The sequence below is a fragment of the Frieseomelitta varia genome, unplaced genomic scaffold (genome assembly GCF_011392965.1).
Source record: "Frieseomelitta varia isolate USP_RPSP 00005682 unplaced genomic scaffold, Fvar_1.2 scaffold_526, whole genome shotgun sequence".
NCBI lineage: Eukaryota > Metazoa > Arthropoda > Insecta > Hymenoptera > Apidae > Frieseomelitta > Frieseomelitta varia.
The window spans coordinates 85,037-108,341 of record NW_025110286.1 but is presented as its reverse complement, the minus strand read 5'-3'; the positions used below and the strand labels follow the sequence as shown (position 1 = coordinate 108,341).

The 23,305-nt window shown below is 30.6% G+C and overlaps 1 protein-coding gene across 2 annotated transcripts in view; it reads left to right on the top strand.

The window, feature by feature from the left end:
- The first annotated feature begins 3,842 nt into the window (after positions 1-3,842).
- LOC122533418 overlaps positions 3,843-23,305 on the top strand; it is a 60,349-nt gene continuing 40,886 nt past the window's right edge. Inside the window, exon 1 of one of the 2 annotated variants that reach the window (XM_043663073.1) lies at positions 3,843-4,011. In XM_043663073.1, coding sequence (XP_043519008.1) covers positions 3,995-4,011 — 17 coding nt within the window. In that variant the 5' untranslated portion in view covers positions 3,843-3,994. The remainder of the gene's footprint in view (positions 4,012-23,305) is intronic. The other variant, XM_043663072.1, reaches the window with a different exon arrangement.

Here is a 23,305-nt window from a genome sequence, read left to right as displayed (position 1 = left end):
TTACATATGAATATAAATATTATATGAATATAATAATTATATTATATGATATAATATTTGTATAATAATTTCAATATTATATATAAATATTATTACATATAAATATAAATATAATTGTTATATTATATAATATAATCATTGTATGTTAATTCAAATATTACATAAATATAATAATTCTATTACATAATGTATACATTATATAATAATTTAAATATTATATGTAAATATTATTACATATATATATAAATACAAATATTATATAATATTTAATTATATTTAATTATATTAAATATTATATAACAATTGAAATTATCGAACTCTTCTTTTTATGTTGATTTTTCTTTTTTTTTTTTTTTTAAATATAAAAAAATATAACTTTGCTGCCGGGTTACGCTTCTAGAATAAGTAATTTTTACAAAAAGAAAAAAAATGAAATGAAAAATAGGGAATACTGAAAAGAAAAGAAAATAAAAAATAGGGAATACCGAAAAGAAAAGAAAATAGAAAATAGGGAATATAGTCAGTTTATATGATAAGAAAAGATTTATTGTGTTCCATTGTGTTTTGTTGCAAGGGATTAACACTTTGCGATGCAAATCAGTGATATCGCGTCGATTTCAGCGCAATATTTGTTGAAATGGGTGACATGTACACCGTATGTAGACGGTATCGGTCGCAATAAAGACATCGGCTGAATTCTGTGTCGCACGTATAATTCATGTTTTACGAGTGCAATGGCATTCCCAGCTCGGTTACAAATGCACAACGGGCATGCATAACGAGTATACAGTCCGATGCGAGCCACGCTCTCTGTGGGAAACGCTCGGCCCTCCTTTCATCTGTTACAAACTATATCGCTATACCGTTGTATCGGTTAATACGGATGAACGTTCTTACCTTATTCGAGTTGCAACAAGTTTCTACTTACTGGTACAAGTATCCATATTTTCTTTTTCGTTTTTTCTTCTCTGTTTTTTCTCCCTTTTTACGCGCTAGCAGTGATAAGAAACTCAATCTCATTGCAATATCCTTTTCCTTGTTTTAATAATTGTTGTTGGCGTCTGTTGATCTTGTTGGACGAGTAAAATGTTTCAGAATGTTGCTTTGTAGATATATAATTGGATTATATTTTGTATTATTATTGGTATTATTATTGGATTATATTTTGTATTATTATTGGTATTATTATTGGTATTATATTACGTATTATTATATAATTATATTATATATTAATAATATTATTAATATATACAATATTATATATAAACAATATTATTAATATATAATATATTATATATTAAAATATAATTGTATTATATTATATATATTATATTTTATATTAATAATATTATATTATGTATGAACATATAATTATATTATATTATATATATTATATTTTATATTAATAATATTATATTATATATTATAATTATAATATATTATATTATATATTATCGGTATTATTATATCTTATTTACGATTAGCGTAATAGTATTTTGCTAATGCAGCTAGTATTTTGTTGTAGTGAGTAAAGAGACAAGAATTTTAAAAGGTTTTATTTTCAGTTCCAAATTAACGCTTTGCATTTTAATAATTGTTAGAATAAATAGAATTTTAATCTTAGTTTGTGCCAAAGGCATCGCCATTATTTTTTAATAATATTCTAATTTTTATTAGATCGATGCATAATAAATGTTGCTTCTTTTTTTCTGAGATGAAATTTTAATAGTTCCTTCACATCATGTACTTAATCAAAATAATTTCATCAATTTTTCCGACGATCAACTAATTTAATTAATTTAAATTTTTAGAATTATCAATTTTACAATTGAAATGTTCTTGGAATAAAATTGTTTCTCGTGAATAATTGACCAGTTGAAGTAGTAAATTTATGTTTCCAGCAATTGTCATGACAGTCTGCTTGATGTAAGAATAATATTCTGTTTTGAAATTTAATTTTCTTATTATAAATTTTCGTGAAATTGAATATACTTGTTTCGTTATCAATCGACGATAGAATAAAATTTAGTGTTAGTACATCGTTAAATTCGAACTCTAAATAAACACCGCTACTCTAATACACACACATTCATTCATTTTATATTCAAATTTTTTACATTCAGTGATCGGTAATTTTACAAATTTTGATAGCCAAATGAAAAACGAAATTAACCTTCCTAGTATCTTACAATCTTTTTTACATCCTTCCTAGAACAGCTATTTAAAACTACACAGCGTTGCTCGCGCTATATATAGAAACAGGACGTGTAAAAAACGCTAAACATACATATTACTTTTTAGTAAAAAACATTTTCTGTTGCAAAAACTTATTTTGTAAAAATAACACCTTATTACGAAAAGTCATGTTGACTGATATTTAGTTTTATATCGATTAATTTAACAAATAGACCAATATTTTTTTATTTTTTACTTGAAAATATCGTGAATTTATTATCCACTTTCATAAGATTTGTATTTTTGTAAATTCATCACGTTATTTCTTTTTTTGTGTTTATTTCATGCGAGAATACTTTTTAGCCATTATGTGGTATAAAAATCAGAAATTTAACAAAATTGGACTTTTGTGCAACTTTCATTTGTTGCAAATGGAAAATAAATACTTTTACTAGTTATTTTTAATTGTGTTTACTAGTAATTTATACTAATTTTTTTGAAAATAATATCGTAATGTAATATAATCATACATCGTGTAATAATATTATACATTATAATATTATTTAACTACATTAATATTATTATAATATTATTTAACTACATTATAATATAATATTATTATAATATTATACACTAACATATTTTGAGAATAGTATCGTAATGTAATATAATTATATATCGTGTAATAATATTATACATTATAATATTATTTAACTACATTAATGTTACTATAATATTATTAACATAATTAATATAATACTATAATAATATAATTAATATATTTAATATAATACTATAATATTAATATAATTATTAATACTATAATATTAATATAATTAATATAATACTATAATATTATTTACATTATGATATAATATTATTATAATATTATACACTAATAATAATAAATAATATTAAAATTTATATACACTGTGCAATAATATTATACACTAATATTAAAAATAATATTATTTAGCTATATAGTATAATATTAGATACTTCACTACTATTTATAGGTAATTAGAACAGTTAGTTTATCAGATAGTTTGCTACAATTAATAATTCAATTTACTGAAATACAATACGTTGATGAGTTTTACAAAAATGTTTCCAATATCTTACACTACCAAGTTGAAACTGAATCGAAGTATTTGCAGCAAAAAAAAAAAAAAAAAAAAAAAACCGCGGTATATCCATCCTATCATTGCAACAGATTTAAAATGAAAATTATAGAAAATCTTCCGCAGCCACACAAAAAAAATTTCTTCCTCGAAGACGCGCGATCGACCGAACTTATTTTTCTTTCATCGATCAGTCTTTCTCTCTGACGTCGAAACACTTCTGCAGGATTATTTTCAAATCCGGCGGGATGTCATCAGAAATCATCTCGAACCATCGTCGTCGACTCGATTTTTCGAAGACAGGTGGAGCAGGGAGGCGACGCTTGTCCCTTGGTGTGCGCGTACAAGGTGGAGGAATGCAAAAGTCAGCACCGGGACTCGCGCTCGCTGTTTACCGATCTTAATTAGGGACAAAACGAAAGGGTTGGGAAAGAAAGCGGTGGGGTCCGCGCAAGTTGACAAGAATCGGCTTTTCGAATGACCGGCTTCGTGCGTCTTCGGCGGTTGTCGACGCTCTTCGTGCCACTCTTAACTCGTGCACCCGCTGCCGCCACTCAGTCGTTGACGCGCGCTCGTTTGGTTTGCTTCGGGTATTAATGGTGCTTCAACATCCACGAGAGAGCTTGACGGTCCAGGTCCAATACAAAGGAGCTTGTGCTTGACCTGCATTCCATTCAGAAAGAAATAACCATCGCGGCATGCGCTCGATCACGAGGTAAGACGAAGATGGACACTTTTTTCTCTTTCTTTTCTTTTCTTTTTTTCTTTGGAAGAAACGACGTCATTCAAAGTGTAGCCCCTGTCAGGATTTCCTTTGGAATAAAAAAAAAAAAAAAAAACGACGTTCGAACGTGGCAAGTGTTCGCCACCTCCTGCCTCGATCTTCGACATTTCCTTCAAACCTGTTTCTCTCTTTTCATCGTTAGTCTCGGTTCAATCGTGGCCCGGCGTTGTCAAACAGCGTTGACTGCAAGTTCATTCATTCGGCAGACGGCCGAAGGGAGGAGCAGGAAATATCGAAAATCCATAACGCTCGGGCGCTAGCGTAATAAATCTCCTCGCTCCTGCTGTAACCAATTGTCGATCTCTCGCCGAGTTTGTTCGTTTCACTATTGTCGAAATATTGATTGCCTCGTCCGGTGTCGTGTCCCACCTCCCCTCGAGGATCCTCCTTGAGGAGGATCCCCGAGGAACGGAAGGAAGCAACGGTGGCTAAATGTACAGATATCTTCGTCGAATCGAATTTGTCTCTCGCGTATCGCCACGAGAAACGGCGCCGTGGCCTCTGTCGTCCCAAGCCTCGGTCAATATTGACTCTGGCTCGAGCCAAAGCCCATCGTAATAAATTATTGACTTCGTGGAAGCCGGGCCAGCGTGCACGGAGAACGTCCTGCACAGTTAATTGTCCTCGGCCGTTTCCTTTCGATACTGAAAATACCCCGAATAGAAATGATAGGGAAATTGCACGCCGTAAATCATTTTTACGGCGTGGATTATCGTCGCTCGCGACACGACAACATTGATAGCACCAGGGGATCGATTGGATTGGGGAAAAAGTGGGCGCGGAGTTATCCTGGCAATATGTTTCCAGTTTGATGTACCCTATCTTTTGAAGAAGAAAAAAAAAAAAAAAACATTAATTGGCTCGGCGAGCCAAGTTGAATCAGAGGTACTGTTGTTAAAGTTTCACTTCTCTTTGGACAGGGCGATCTATTAATTTAGGTTATTGTGTTCGCGTTTTGATACTTGAGTGTAGTTGAGTACTTTGATTGAGCTACTTGGAATTCTTTATTGTTGATACACACAGTCTTATTTTATGCACAGATAGAAATTATGTTCGCGAGACTTTCTCTATGATTGATAATAAATTTGTGGCAAGTTTTCGAAATTTAAGTTCAATTCAGTCGGAGAACATTTGAAACGTGAATTCTTTATGTAAACGCATGTTTCGTGATATGATACAGTATGACATAACTAAAAGAATCGTATCGTTGAAATATTGTTCCACGTATTAAATTTCTGTCTTTATATTGATTTTTGTACAGTCTGTGCAATTTAACAGATGGTTGCATGTAATATTTAGTAAATTATTTAGATATTTTTTTTTGGTAATGGGATAATAGACAAAGTAAAATTTGCAAAATATGATCAAAAAGACATGATTATTAAAAGAAGTTTCCATGATTATTATCAAATTTAAATATTTATCCATTTATAAATATCTAAAAATATCTAGAGTACGTATAGTATCAAAATATTGAAAATCTACAGAACATCTCTACTCATTTCTCATAGTCTTTTAACTAAAAAAAAAAAGACACAATTTTGTGCAAATATCAATAGAAATTAAATATCAAGTTTAACCCGTTGCGCTGGCAAACTGATTGCGGACCATAACGAGCGACCGCACCGTACACAATAATTCGTCGCTTTTTTTTGTTTCCTTTTCAACTCGTACATCTAACACTGGATAGAAACTATTAAGAAGTAATAAACATATCACTCGTTTTGCCTGTGTTACATTTAAACATACTCGAAACTAAGAAACTGTGGCAATTTTTTAAATCCTCGACTTGCACGTCATTCCAGCGCAAAGAGGTCAAATCGCTGTCTAGTATATTCTAGACAATTAGTATCAGTATCCAAATCAACAGACGTAACGTTCTCGATCGTTCGTTTCCAACAGTGTTAATCGACTCGACTCGTCGATAAAAATTCCAAACGCGTTCGATTTTGTTGGCAATCGACGAGACGAGGTAGTTGGATTTTCATAAGCGTGCCGTAATTTAACGTCCGTTCTGAAAGGTGTAAGCGCACTGTGCACTTCTTTCTTTTCTGTTTGGTTCGTCGGCACTCGATACACGATTCGGAGGGGTCGCCCACGCAACGAGACACGTACGTGCACACGAGGCATACGTATACTAACCACTATCGCTATATTATGCTTCTCGGTTCTCTCGCTCTGTGTGTGCCAGCGATTTACGGTAAGGGCACCGTCTGCTTTGTGTGTTAGTCACCGACCACGGGGGGTGAAAGAGACTGGCAGGACTCGGTTCTACAGCAGGGGAAAGAAAGAAAGGAAAAAAGAAAAGTGAGACGCGAGAGAAAGAAGAAAAGACGTGGAGCACACGCGTAGACGATCGAACGCGTTTAGCAGGCTCGTCGCGGATCGGTTTTTCATTATCTACAATGGCGTGTAACTCTCGTAGCAAGTGACCGGTTGCAAGATTTCACACGTGTATTTTCGTATCACGAATTACGAATCGTATCGTTGGATGTGGCAAAAGTCTAAATTATAAATTATATTGAAAGAAAAGAGAATTATATAAATTGTATAAATTATATTTAAAATGCTAAAATGTCCCTTGTGGGACATTGGTCTTTAAATTTTGGAGTCGACTCGTTTTCTTCAAATGAGTGAAAGTAAGTAAGTTTGTTTCTTGAGAACACCGATCTTGTACTTATGTCAAAAAAAAAAAAAAACGGAATTTCCATAATTCCACAAATAATACCAATTTATTGATTAATAATTTTTTTATTACGTTTATAAATATTTATAATAATTTTATTTACTTTAAATTCGTATTTTATTGAAATTAAAGGTAAATAAATTTATATTAAAAAAGTTTATATTAAAATATAAAATTATATAATAAATTTATGTTAAAAAAGACATTAAAGTGAAAGAAACGATAACTTTATAGTACAGTAGAGTATGTTTTACGAGAAAGTTATTTAAAACACTAAAAATGGGCTGTTTTACATCTGTAAAATGTCTAACAAAAATTATAAATTAGTAATTTTGACCATTTTGGTAATTCTAAGTAGTTAAAAAATTGGAGTTGATTAGTTTGAATTCTGAATGTATATGTTCTATTTCGAAACTGCTTATAATATTAAATATTAACTTATAATATTATAATATTAAAAAATTTAATAGTTTGATTAACATATTCTGTGTAAGACATTAGTATAAAAAAAATTAAAGTTAATACAGTGTCGTTGCTCTTTCTATATTCATGACAATATTATTTCCATGTTACACACGTGTCGTTTACGCGAATTAGAATCTCCATTTTTATTAGCAGAACCACACGATTATAGGTATATTGCGTATATATCGTTAGAAATATAAGATCTGACGATGATTATGCTTCAATGATGGGAACTGTGAGATTGAAATCTTGCGATCCTCGATAACTGTATACGATACATCACGAGAAATCTCAATATGTCAAATTACATAGCGTCACGATTGCAAAATTCCAACGATAATGCAAATGGCATCTCCGATTGGCTATTCGTGCTTTATTAATGTCTCATTAAATCAATACTTGCAATAAACATCTCGCAATTTCCATATACATGTTCAAATTGATTCCAAATTTTATCAATATAATCGTGACACGTAGTTGTGTCTTATTACATCACTAATGAAAAATCAAAATTTTGTGCAACACACGCAACACGATATGACAAATGTTTAAATATACGTATATACAAATACCGATTTCAACTTTTGACTAGAGATTTTGAATTTTATTATTAATACAAAATAAATATATAGAGTAGAGAATAAGTCCAAGTACAAAGTATTATAAAGTTCTTCTATCTTTTCTTCTTTTTTTTTTTTTTTTTCACTTTACGTCCGATGGAAATTTTTACCCTTCAATCGTCGATAGTTTTAGTGTTAAACTTTCTTTTATCCGCTGTATATTATTCGCTGACAATCTTCACTCCCACGACTTTTAACATCTCTCATCGTTCATCGTTGCAACGATTGAACAATAGATTCATCAGTTTTTACTCACGGCGATTTTCTTAATCACCCTCAACCAATCTCCTTAGCCGACTGAATCGATTTCAAGGCTATCATTCCGAGAAGCATAGCTGCCCGTTTGGTAATTGATTGAGGCAAAAAAAAAAAAAAAAAAAACGTGGATAGATGATTGCTGTTAAAAATAAGGATCGTCGAGCTGTTGCCAACAAACACGACGGTGTTTGTCCTGCTCTGCATGTAATTACTTGTTCCCCACCTATGTCGATCAGGATCGATCACGAGCAGGATACACTTGAATCGAACGTGCAATTATCAGTTGATCGAGAGAGAGAGAGAGAGAGAGAGAGCGCTGTGAAGTATGATTGTTACCTTTGCGTTCGTGGTAGTCGCCTTTCGAATTTGAGAATCGTTCGATAAAGAATTCGTAAGGACATTTGTGGGACTCTAAATCCTTTCACTATGAAAATTTGTAATTGTTTGTAATTAATATTACACGTGATTATTAACGTGAGTATTAACGTTGTAATAAATTACGTCGACCAACTAATGACGTATAGCCATTAATTGTAAAACTGTGTTACTTTTCTGTGCTTGAAAATGATCATTAAAAAGGGGTGGTATGCTTTTTCATATTGGATGCAAACGAATATTTATCATACTTAATTGAAAATTATTATACAAGTCGAGGAAGGGTTTTTATGGTTTTATGGTTTGACTGGAAATTATTGTTTAAGTTGAGAAGATTTTTTATGGTTTTTTTTTAATAAGAGTGAATAAACAAAATGAAGTTTGGCAATTCTTGATACAAAACTTCAAATAGTGTTTAAATAAATTTCGCCAAGAACGAACTTGGAGCACGTGTATATCTGATAAATTTCCAAATTTAATTTTATTGAAAATGAATTGGTCTTTATTTTATATTTTCAAGTTGTTTTTGCATGTATATACATAAATACAAATCCAATCAATGAATCTCGCGTATTTACTAAAATTTCATTAAAACAGATACTAAAACTGTTGTTCGATGCTCTGCTGCATCGAATAAACTTTTCGATATTATTCGCTCCGACGTTCATTTAATTCTCTGTAAAATCGTGTAACGCGAAACTCGCTCATCCGTATATTCACATTTAAATTATTTTGTCTGCTGCCTCGCTGTTGTATAATATTTCATCAATGTACTGTTTCAAAAATAATTTGCTTATAGTAATAAAATTAAATATAATTATAATTCAATATTTATTGATATAATTATCATATAATATTAAAATTAAGTATAATTATATCATATATTAAATTAGTATTTTTAATTTTATTAATATTTATTAATATTTTGTTTCATTAAAAAAAAAAAAAAAAAAAAATAGGTGGACTAACTTCCGGTTCACTCTATATTCCGTGCAATTTCCCATAAATGCATGCGATTAATCCGCACTGTCTGATTAATAACCTTCCTCTCGTTTCTCAATAAAATTCTGGCCAACGGGCGACCACGGGATCCTCGTACATATTTAACAAAGGAAGAAAAAGAGAAAACGATACGGTGAACGTAGATGTAACTACAATCTTCGAAACACGAACGTAGTACATACATACGTGTTTGCTGGTAGAGTACTGCGAGACCATTTCCAGGCGGCAGATCTATTTGTCGAGAGACCCTCGCTTCCATTCGTACAGGAACGACGAGAAAGCATCCAGACGAGAAAAAGAGAGAGAACTTTAGGGTGGCAGAGTTGGATTGGGACACGCGATATATTACGCTCTCGGCACGTACGTGCTGACTGCTACGTACATAAGTAGACACGGGCATAAATAGCAGCGTGCGATGCGTGTGCAAACGACCTGTGCAAACGACGTCGTCGTCGTCGTCGTCGTCGTCGAACGAAACGAGAAAGTATCGGGAAAGGGAATAATACATCGAGAGAGAGAGAGAGAGAGAGACTCGCGAATAACGCGAGCATACACGTTTTAACCACTTGCGCCCACAACTGCTTCGCGGACCATAACGAGTGACCAAACCGATAATTCGTCGCTTTCTTTTTGAACACGTCGGTATATCATTGGATAGAAATGATTGAGAAGTAATAAACTTATTATTTGTTTTGTCTATTTTGTTTTACTTAAATATATAATTTTACTTATTATAACATTTTATGCTATAATATATAATATATGATATGTTATAACATAACCTACGTTGTGCCTAATATAACCTATATTCTAGTTAAATACATTGGCATTTAGTGTGTTTATCGTTAAATTATATTACAGATTAAAGCTGTATTAACTTTTGAATAAAATAAAATTTTCCACAGCGACAGATAAACGACATTACTTGTAGGTATCCTTAACCACTTGCGCTGTCAATTGATTGCGGACCATAACGAGTGACTGAACCGTATACGATAATTCGTCGCTTTCTTTTTGAACACGTCGGTATAGCATTGGATAGAAATGATTGAGAAGTAATAAACTTATTATTTGTTTTGTCTATTTTGTTTTACTTAAATATATAATTTTACTTATTATAACATGTTATGCTACAATATATAATATATGATATGTTATAACATAACCTACGTTGTGCCTAATATAACCTATATTCTAGTTAAATACATTGGCATTTAGTGTGTTTATTGTTAAATTATATTACAGATTAAAGCTGTATTAACTTTTGAATAAAATAAAATTTTCCACAGTGACAGAAAACGACATTACTTGTATCCTTAACCACTTGCGCTGTCAATTGATTGCGGACCATAACGAGTGACTAAACCGTATACGATAATTCGTCGCTTTCTTTTTGAACACGTCGGTATAGCATTGGATAGAAATGATTGAGAAGTAATAAACTTATTATTTGTTTTGTCTATTTTGTTTTACTTAAATATATAATTTTACTTATTATAACATTTTATGCTATAATATATAATATATGATATGTTATAACATAACCTACGTTGTGCCTAATATAACCTATATTCTAGTTAAATACATTGGCATTTAGTGTGTTTATCGTTAAATTATATTACAGATTAAAGCCGTATTAAGTTTTGAATAAAATAAAATTTTCCACAGCGACAGAAAACGACATTACTTGCGCTGGCAACTGATTGCGGACCATAACGAGTGACCAAACCGTATACGATAATTCGTCGCTTTCTTTTTCTTTCAAACTCGTCGGTATGATATCACTGGATAGAAATTCCTAAGAAATAATAAATTTATTATTAATTTATTATTTTGCCTTGATTATATTTCAATATACTTAAAACTGAGAAAATATTGCAATTTTGGGAGAAAAAGATCCAGCGCAAGAGGTTAACGATTTCTGATGTTTCTAATTCTTCTATTTCATTCAACTAAGACCTTCCTGGTCTGAGAGAAGAGTCGAAGGAGCGCGAAGAGGTTCCTCTCGAGGCTGTAAACGGCCTTTAGTGGCAAGTGGTCTCACCCTTCGATTCTAGGAAACCTCTCTCTCTCTCTCTCTCTCTTTCTCTTTCTCTCTTCTCCTTGCCGATTCTTTTCCACAAGGGCAGTGTCAACCGGCGCGGTACGTGCGCAGCTTCTTCACCTCGGCTATTGGCATGGCGAGGAAACGTTTCGTTTCCCTCTCGGTTTAACAGCCCGATGCAACGGCGGCACGATTTACTCTGCCGTTTGTTCACCGTTTTAGTTTTATTTCTCCAGTTGAGTATAGTTTTCAACACTTGCGTTGGGGATGACTGCAGTGCCGGTTGAGAGTTTAAGACGAAATACATGAGATCCTCTAACGTTGGTTAGCGGTTTTTTTTTAAATTAAGTTAAATTAAGCGGTTAGTTTTTTAAATATATTTTGTGCAGAACGCTATGTAGTTGAAAATTTATAAATATGAAATGCAAATGCAGTAGAAGGTGTGTGCGAAAATTAACTGAAAATGTAGAATGTAATTTTTTCATCTTGCACTTTGTCGACAGAAGGTTATTATATGGAAATGTGTCTATTAATAAATTAATATTAATTAAATATGAAATACAAACGTGGTAAAAGTGTATTCAAACTTCTAAATGGTACTACGTGCGCGAAAATAAACTGTACAATTGTTTCGTATTCACGCTTTGTTAATGGCTGAAGATTATTCTATGAAAATTTTTAAATGAAGTTTTTTCGTATCGAGAATGTCGACTATGAACAGTTCTTAAATACACTCGAATTAGATTAATTCTAGATTAGACAACAGTGAATAAGTATTAATTCTAGATTAGACAACAGTATATTGAATTAGGTTAATTCTGGCTTGGACAGGAGGAGAATTCTATGAAAATAAGTAAATTTTCTCGTTCTCGAGAAGATCAACTTTGAATATTTCTTAATTGAATTGGATCGGACATTATTATCTTGAATAATCAACCTAAGATTATTCTATACGATACGATATCTCGCTCTTGAGAAAATCGACTTCGGTTAGACTAACCTGCTACAATTTTGCAATCTTGCTCTTATTTTAGTAAAGGAAAAGAGATTTTAAACGTAAAATTGAAACTAAAAATCGTGCGTAGCAATGAAACTTCATTTAAGTGCATTTCGTTCAAACAGAATTTTTTTATTTATTATCGTAAACAATTTTTTTATTTATTTAGTTTAATTTAATTTTATTTATTATCGTAAAAAAAAAAACTGATTTCAGATTAGCTAGGAACGAATAATATAAAATAGAAGATTATTCCAATTCAAGATAACACGCACAAAATATTTTCGTGAAACGATTAACTCCCTGTAATTTATTAAACACATACGTATCAGTGTAACAATTGACTACTAAAACTGAAAATTTATTTGAACACTGATTAATCATTAGGTATATACATACGTACGTTCGAGTAGGTCGTCGTTGATTCAACGTCATGCGTTTCATGATGAGTGATTGCACGAGAAATATCTTGACAGGCAGACACGTTAAGTACATACACTCGAGATTGAAGTATACATAGAAGTGAAGGTTACAAAGTCTTGTCTTTGAGAGAAATTAGACACCTCAGTCGTTCTGCGATAGTGCTCACTTCCCTCTTTCCCATGAACCCGAGTCAAGCAGTGATTAGTGCCAATTAGCGTAAAGTAAACCGGCAGTGTACGCTCCGAAACAACGCGAGAAAACAGTGCAAATAGAAAAAGAAAAATCTTTCGCTACGAGACGAGTCCGCGTATAACAGTCCGGAGTTGCAATTCTTGCTAATTCAGAGCGACTGTAATAGTTGTATCCATTACTAGGATTATCTCTGTTTTTTTTTTAAAATATTCGCCGCTGTTGAAAGAACGTCAATAAAAAATAATGCGTTGCACGTTATAAATAATTTATATGTAATTCAATAATTCACGAAGAAATCAATTAAAGTAATAATAAATGTTTCAATATTCGAATGTTTTATAATTATATTATATTATTATATAAATTATATATTATATTATATTATATTCTTATATAAATTATATATTATATTATATTATTATATAAATTATATATATTATATTATATTCTTATATAAATTATATATCATATTATATTATATTATTACATAAATTTTATATATATATATATTATTATATATATTATATTATATTCTTATATAAATTATATATCATACTATATTATATTATCATATAAATTATATATCATGTTATATTATATTTTTATATAAATTATATATCATATTATATTATATCATTATATAACTTACATAATTATTCACGTGTGGTATCAATCAATTAATCGATATCGGTCACCTTCTTCAAAATATAGAAACGAACATCATAAATTTGCATAAAAATTCGCCATCTACCGATCGAACATGTTCGCACGATTATTCAAAGTTCGAAACACCATTCCCTCCGATTCGCGTAATTTTGTCATTAACCGTGAAAGTAAGCAAGGCCGTATTCGGAGAATTCCAGAAACTTCTTCCATCCAGGCTGTGTAGTTACGGTATACAGCATCCTTCGGCGAATATAGTGACATAATAGGCAAACGTCCAGGCCGATGCACCGTTACGCAGAATGGTGCTGAGGTCAAAGTGCCGGCACTGGTTGGTAGGGAAGAAGTATAGCGGAGTCTGCGACGCGTTGCGAGTGCATCGGATATGCTCGTTCGGTTGGGTTCGCTCGTGAATATTTGACGAACCGAGATATCGCGAGATACGTACATACGTACATACGTACGTGTGTTACTGTCGTCCGTACAAAATTTCACGCCGGAGGAACGATGGTGAGAGATCATATATATATATATATATCTCCAGCGAATCGTGAAATTGTACTCGCCGCGTGCGCGAATATATACGAGTACAAAGTTAATTTGAACAGCGGCAAACGTTCGTTCTGTATGGTAAAGCGTGGCAAAGAAAAAAAAAAAAAAGAAAAAGAGGGAAGCGGGATGGACGGTAGAAGGCCGGTCGTTCGTGCCCATTTAATTTCAGTTATAATTCTAGCGAAACGTTCGGGGGTAATTGCGATCCGTTTCCGCCAACAAGAAACCTAAATGAAAAATTAGCGCTTCTCAGAGCGTTCAGTAAACAACGAATTCCCCGGCGTTCTTGAGAGTTTCACTCTCAACACGGAGTAGAACGTTGGTAGTTTGATATTACGTTGATGTTACGAGACGATACGATGATCTTTTTTTATGTGTTATATATATATACATAGAAAATAATCTTATAAAAATAGAATTTAATTTAATTAAATTTCTTGTATAATTAATTATATAATAAATTATATATATTATATAATTAATTATTATAAAAATAATTGTAATATAATAATTATGTTGTGCATTAATATAACATAATATAATTATATATTATATATTATAATATAATAATGTAATAGTTATATTATATAATAATGATAATAATAATAAATTATATATATTATATAATTAATTATTACAAAAATAATTATAATATAATAATTATGTTGTGCATTAATATAATATAATTATATATTATATGATTATATTATATTAATTATATATTGTAATACAATATATTATATTATATAATAATGATATATATACAACTTATTATATAATTATTATTTTAATATATATAATATATTTAATATATATATTTAATATATATAATTTATTATTTTATTTATATATATAATATATTTATTTTATATATTATTTTCTAATATATTTATTTTCGAGTATTTAATATTATTATATAATTGAAAGAATCGAGTTCAAAAGTCTCTATTTTGGTTATTCTCTATATTTTTGCATTCTACGCGCATGTTGTTGATTATTCGAAAAGTCTCTCAAACAAATGCATGAACATCCGCAGCCTAAATACGTGTTATTATTGCAGAAAGTCTGCAATTGAAATTTAGCAGAAAGTTTCTCGTTTTTTCGCTTGTTTATTCGCCATCATCTGTTAATCTATTTATAATTGCAAGCGACACATCTAAGTTAATCCGATTTCAAACAATTATTTGCCATTTCTCGAAACTCCTTCGGATTATTCTCGTAGCTTGCATTGTATCTTCACTCTGACTTGATTTCGAAATTGCGTTGAATAACGCGCAGCATACACCCGACAGCGAAACCCGTTTCCATTGACGCTGGAGTTTCAATCTTGGCCATTGACACTGACCTAATAAGGGTTAAATGGATTGTTCCTGAATGTCCATTGAACGCAGCACGCGTCTCCATTGGGGTGTTTGCTATGTATGCACGCATTTAAATCGCAGTGCACGTTGGCGTTATCACTGACAGGGGGAGGAGAACGTGTTGCATATCCCCCGAGAGGAGGATATTTGTCACCGCTGTTAACGATTGATCGATAAATTTCTGTCGTCGACAAATATAATTATTATTATATGTTATTATCTTACAATAATTCCTCCACAATGTATCTCGGCAATGAAATTGTAATTATACGAAGTTTCGAGAAGTTGTAAATAAATTTTTATGCAAGTTCATATTTATAGCTGGAAAATGCACGATATTATAAACATGTAAAATAAAGATATGTATGAAAGTATGTATAATGTATACTAAAATATTATATTACATATTAACTATAATGTAACATTATATGTAATACTACAATATATGTATAATATCTACTATGATATTATATTACATATTATCATAATATAATATTATATATATTAATGTACGATATAATATTACATATTGTCATAATGTTATATTACATATAATATATGATATTATCTATTATATTACATATAACATTATATGATATTACTATGATATTATATTATACATATATGATATTATCTATTATATTACATATAATATTATATATTATTATGATATTGTATTACATATTATCATAATATCATAATATATATTAATATACGATATAATATTACATATTATCATAATATTATATTACATATAATATTATATGATTTTATATGTTATAGTATATATAATATTATATGATGTTATCTATTATATTATATATAATATTATATGATGGTATCTATTATATTACATATAATATTATATGATATTACTATGATATTATATTACATATTATCATAATATAATATTTTATATATTAATATACGATATAATATTACATATTATCATAATATTATATTACATATAATATTATATGATAATACTATGATATTATATTACACACATATGATATTATCTATTATATTACATATAATATTATATGATATTACTATGATATTATATTACACATATATGATATTATCTATTATATTACATATAATATTATATGATATTACTATGGTATTATACTACATATTATCATAATGTAATATTATATATATTAATATACGATATAATGTTACATATTATCATAATATTATATTACATATAATATTTTATGATATTATCTATTATAGTGCATATAATTTTATATGATATTACTATGATATTATATTACACATATATGATATTATCTATTATATTACATATAATATTATATGATATTATCATATAATGTTATATTACATATTATTATAATGTAATATTATATATATTAATATACGATATAATATTGTATCATGTTATAATTTTTCTATATTGTATATTTCATGCATTTTCCTGCGTTATGTACATTCTATGAATTCCGCAATTAAATTATGTAAACTATTCTACAATAATTTCGTCTGTTTGGAATTAAAACTTTTATCATTATGTGGCTCATCGAGGGAGTTGCGCGCGGTTCCCACTGGGAATGGAAAATTATAAATTCACGCGGCGTCGGTAGTCACGGCAATCGGCTTCTTCCTTTTCACTTACTGCTACGCAGTTACTTTTACGCATAATCGGCCATGGACGGCATCCTTTTCATTACTCCGTCACGGACCATCGTAAAAAGGGATAAACTCTCGGTCCGTGGTTCACCGCACTTAACACGCCTCTTAACCTGGCGTTAAGAACAGGCGGAAAGATCGTGCTATTTTTTCGCGTGCAGATCGTAAAATCTAATGAACTTTCGGAGGTTAAATTTATCATTAACCACTCTTAGATGGCTTCTATTACCTTCTATTATTGTAAGTTACGTAGATATTAACCCCTTGAGCTGGAACGACGTCGGAGAATTTTTTGTCCCAAAATTGCAATATTCCCTCAGTTTTAAGTATATTCAAGTATCATCCAATGCAGAACAAATTTATTACTTTTCAATAATTTCTATCAAGTGATATCGTACCGGCGAGTTCAAAAAGAGAGGAATTATTTTATACGATTTGGTCGCTCGTTATGGTCCGCAATTAACTGCCAGCGCAAGTGGGGTTGAGCACGCACGCTTCTGTGTATTTCTACGTTACTAAGATACAATTAAAATGAATATCTCTAGTTGAATCTCAGTATACGTATACACCTAATCTCCATTCGTCTCTTATTTTTCCCAATTGAATTTGTTCGAAGAAAAGTAAAAAGAGGCGGAAGATTTATATTTTATAGAATTTTCCAATATCGTTAACACCTTCGAGAAACACGAGACGTACGTATATATATTCTCTAAAATTTAGGTTGATCGAACTCATGGATGTGTTAGACAGTGACGTTGATTAAGTTAAATGGAGCTTTAATTTGAGAATTGGAATTGAAATCGGTGTCGGAGCGAAATTTTATTATTTCCCGTCGTTACGTTATCCAACTATATATTTCTGCAAATTTCTCTGTAAACCTAATTAAACAGAAAGCTACGCGCTTCACACAACTTTTGAAATTGAAAACAGACGCTCGAGAAGAAAGATTGTTTCACAGACTAGATGGATATCGTAGAAAACCACCGCACTTTGGACATATTTATATTTTTTTCCGTTCCGTGCAATTTTGCGCTCTAAAATCCCTCTTCCTCCCCCCTGTAAATGCGTGAAAATCCGCAGTCTAGACGAGAAGAGGATGCTTTTCCACGGGAATTTACGATGGCCGCGCGCGTGACCAGCATCGGTTCGCCTCTTTATCCGTCGATCCCATCCCCAGCATCGTGTAAATCACGTTTCTTCCGCGACAGCCACTTGCAATTGGGTGGTTTCGCACGAGAGGGTAGGCGCACTCTAGGGGGAGAACGAAGGGGAACAATGCCAGAAGTACTCCTCAAAACAATTGATTGTCCTAGAGGCAATCGCTGCGGATATTCGAGGTTAGTGGAATGAATGTTCCGCCTGCTGTGAACGATACGCGTCCTGTGTTGATTCAGTCAACTTGAGCTGGTTTCATGGTTGTATGATAGCGTTTAAGTGAATTGCACGATAATCATTTAGAAGAGTTGCTCCGTCCTTTTTGTTCTTTTTTGTATCGTGTATGGGTGTGATATTGTATTATGTTTGTAGTGTAGTTTTCAGTAACAGTTTTCACTATTAGATTCACTGTAGATTTTTATTCATTTGAGGGGGAATTTAAAGATACTAGATAGATGAGGACATGATGTGATATGTAATGTATAATACGTGATATAATATAATATTTAAATGTATAACGCATGATATAATATAAAATGTATAACACATGATTTTTATATAATATAAAATGTATAACACATAATATAATAATTTATTTGTCATAGAATATATATAGAATATGTATATAGAATATATGAACAGAATTATATATCGTGTAATATATAAATAGAATGTAGGTTCATGTATCAAAAAGGTAGTATACATTGAATGATATAATAATTGAATTATAATGTAATAATTATATGATATATTAACTGTCTGTTAAGTGATTTAAAAATATGTGAGAGGGTTGTTTTTTTTGCAATAAATATTATATGCAGCAGTTAGAAAAATACAATTCGATTCTCTCTAAAATATAATCTAAAATATAAATAGTATAATTTACAAATATAATCAAACTATATAATCAAACTATATAATAGTGTAATTTGCAAATATAATCAAACTAAAATATAAATAGTACAATTTACAAAATATAATATACTTATAATAGTATACAAATATAAGTACAATTTACAAAATATAATATACTTATAATATAGTACAATTTACAAATATACTTATAACAGTATAATTTATAAAATATAATATACTTATAATAGTAATTTACAAATATAATCAAACTAAAATATAAATAATATAATTTACAAAATATAATATACTTATAATAGTATAATTTGCAAATATAGTCAAGCTAAAATATAAATAGTATAATTTACAAAATATAATATACTTATAATAGTATAATTTACAAATATAATCAAACTAAAATATAAATAGTATGATTTACAAATATATTCAAACTAAAATATAAATAGTATAATTTACAAATATAATCAAACTATATATAATAGTATAATTTACAAATATATATAACAGTATAATTTACAAAATATACTTATAATGGTATAATTTACAAAATATACTTATAATGGTATAATTTACAAAATATACTTATAATGGTATAATTTACAAAATATACTTATAATGGTATAATTTACAAAATATACTTATAATGGTATAATTTACAAAATATACTTATAATGGTATAATTTACAAAATATACTTATAATAGTATAATTCACAAAATATACTTATAATAGTATAATTTACAAAATAATATAATTCTAAAATATAATCAAATTGTCGCGACGAGTGTAACTCCGTGTAAAGCGTAGTCAAATGATTCTTCCATGTTGTTAAGTTAGGCTTATCGCGAGAAGCGTGAAGATAGAAACGTCGTAGAAACGATCGCAAAAAAAAGAAAAAGAAGAAAAAAATCATCAAGAAACTAATTCGATTACACGATGAAGGAACGACGGCGACCACACAGCGCGAGAGTGAATCGATCCATGAAATTGCGACGAAACATTACGATCGGGAATGAAACGTTCCCTCCGATGGTTCATTTATTTGACGAAAATGACGATAACGGTTGTTGCCTCGTCCGATTCGACCATCAGCTGTTGCGCCGTCGTTAATTAATCGACGAAAGTGATTAGCTGACAGGCCGATCGTCGTTTGTCTTAAAAATCGCGGTTGCCTGTACATGCGAACGCGGCCAGATTAATGACGCGAGCGGCTATTAAGCGCGAGATTGACGAGCGAAGTTTAACGGGAATCGTTTCACCGTGTGTGAAAATGGCGAAGCATTCAGATGTGCAATGCGTGCACGCTGGTGAATAGTTCTTTCGTGTGTGTGTGTGTGTCTTTTCACGAGTTTTATCTCCCTTTGCGACAATTTGATTTACTCTTCCTCTAAGATGTCATGTTACACGTATAGTACAATGTTACACGTATAGTATCTTCAAATACATAAATACGTCTTCTGATGTATAACACATATTTTGGCATATTTGAAATGTCTCATTTTAATTTACTCATACATTTTGTTTGAAGCAAAATTTGTTCTGTTTTGGGGCGGATATCTACTTCTCTTTCATTTTTATGCATTGATCGATTCATTCTATATATATAAAAAAAAAAAAAAGTATTAACTTATGTGTATTAAAATGTTATTAGAGCTTAGGAGAATTTTGTTCATTTTACTCTATGTACAAAAAATAATTAACAGAGAAAACAATTTTTCTAGATTTCTATTTTTTTGCTACTCAGTCATGTCGATATTATAAATCGTTTTGTACATAGGAGGCTGCGAAATTTTTATGCGTTTTCCCGGGAGATTTCAAAATTCCATGAAACCGATGTGAAAAAATATACCGAAAAGTTGCGAACTGTGAAAAAAGAAAGGTTCAAATACTTCCTTGAAACAATTTTTCACCGAGGTTCCATCATTATTCCCGAATTTGCATAAAAATGCGCGATTTAGTTACGAGTGTGTTGGTGATACACGGTGATTGGGCCGGCCAAATATTTCAAGCATGCAGCCAGCGGCCCGGCGAGCATTATTCAAAAGTTAACCAGTTCTGTTCTACGCTCTTCCTGGGCCGCGATCACGCGTTAAAAAGAGCCGCACGATCGTATCCTTGGCGCTCGGGTTAACGCGCCCGATGGGTCGCGCTTCGACGTCGACGGCCTGTTTGCTTGAACGATGTTTAATGATTCCGTCAGTCATTACGCCGGCCGTTTTCTCCGGAGGATAATATTTGTATAACTGGTATTACGCAGCTCGTTAAAATCCAACGGAAGGCGTCGCACCGTGTAAATTACTAAACGAAAAGTTATGAAACGCGAACAATTAATTAACGGAAAATTAATTGGATGTTAGAGCAATCGTATATAAACGTCTCGGCTGGCAAGTGAAATCTGGTTGTTTTTCTGAATGTCGTGAAAATTAAGGACAGAACTTTGTTTTCAAATTGAAAGGAAAATTACATTCCTTTCAACAGTAAAATTCACGAAATTTTAATAATAAGTAAATTTATTGTTTCGTTGATTAGATAATTTTAACGTGAAACAAAATTTACGCGGGTTTTATTAATGAAGTGGGTATAAGTATTATTTGCAACATGAACTCATTTTTTTATATTTTCGACTCACGTCACTCGCCAACATGACGGCTTCATACTTCAGTATAAACACTAGTGTTGATAAGAATATTAGGATTTTAATTTGTGCAGTCAAAGTTAAGAAAGGACGAGTGCAGTTGTTCATAAAATTGAATTAAAATATAAATTGAAATATAAGTAATATAACTAATATATATGAAATACTATATATTTGTAAATATTTATAAATTTCATATATACTAGTTGTATTACTTATATTTCAATTTATATTTATATTTATTTTCATATTTATTAATATATTTATTTGTATATTTATTAACATATTTATATTTATATTTATTTTTATATTTATATTTATATTTATTTTCATATTTATTATTATATTTACATTTATATTTATTTTCATATTTATTATTATATTTACATTTATATTTATTTTCATATTTATTATTATATTTATTTTTATATTTATTATTATATTTATATTTCTATTATATATTATTATATTTATATTTCTATTTATATTATATATTTCTATTATATATTATTATATTTATTTTTATATTTATATTTCTATTTCTATTATATTTATTTTTATATTATTATATTTATATTTACATTTATATTTATTTTTATATTTATTTTTATATTATTATATTTATATTTACATTTATATTTATTTTTATATTTATTATCATATTTATATTTATATTTACATTTACATTTATTCATACTTATACACACATTCCCGAACACTGAAATTCACCACCTCGCTGTGCTCCTTCGCTCTACATTGTAAAATATTTCCGAACACTTCGCCACGTTGGACGATGAAATGAACGAGAGCTAAGTAGGAGCATTACACGCGTCTTTTTTTTCTTCCGTGGTCGTTGTCAAAAATTTCAGAACGCAAGGCTCGCCATTTTTTCATCTCTTTTCGATTATTACCGATCATTATGTAATACTCGGTACGTGGCGCGTCGCTTAAAAACCCCAGGGTCTAATGCCTCGAAAATTTGCCGAGGGAAGAAGGGGGTCGTTTACACGCAGAGTACATCGCCGTACGCGTCCAATTATCGGCGGTAACGCCGATTTTCGTCTCTCTCTCCTCTTTTTTCCCCCTTTCCCCCTCCCTCTCCCTCCCGAATTTCTTTCCCCCTCCGTTTTTTCTTTTTTTTTTTTTTTACGCGAAACATGTAATCAAAGTTTACTGCCGAAGATGCGTAATGACAGGGTTAGGGCTAGCGCGGGATTAACGAACTGGGAAGAACGGAGGTACGAGGCAGCGCACAAATTTTCGCGGCCTTGC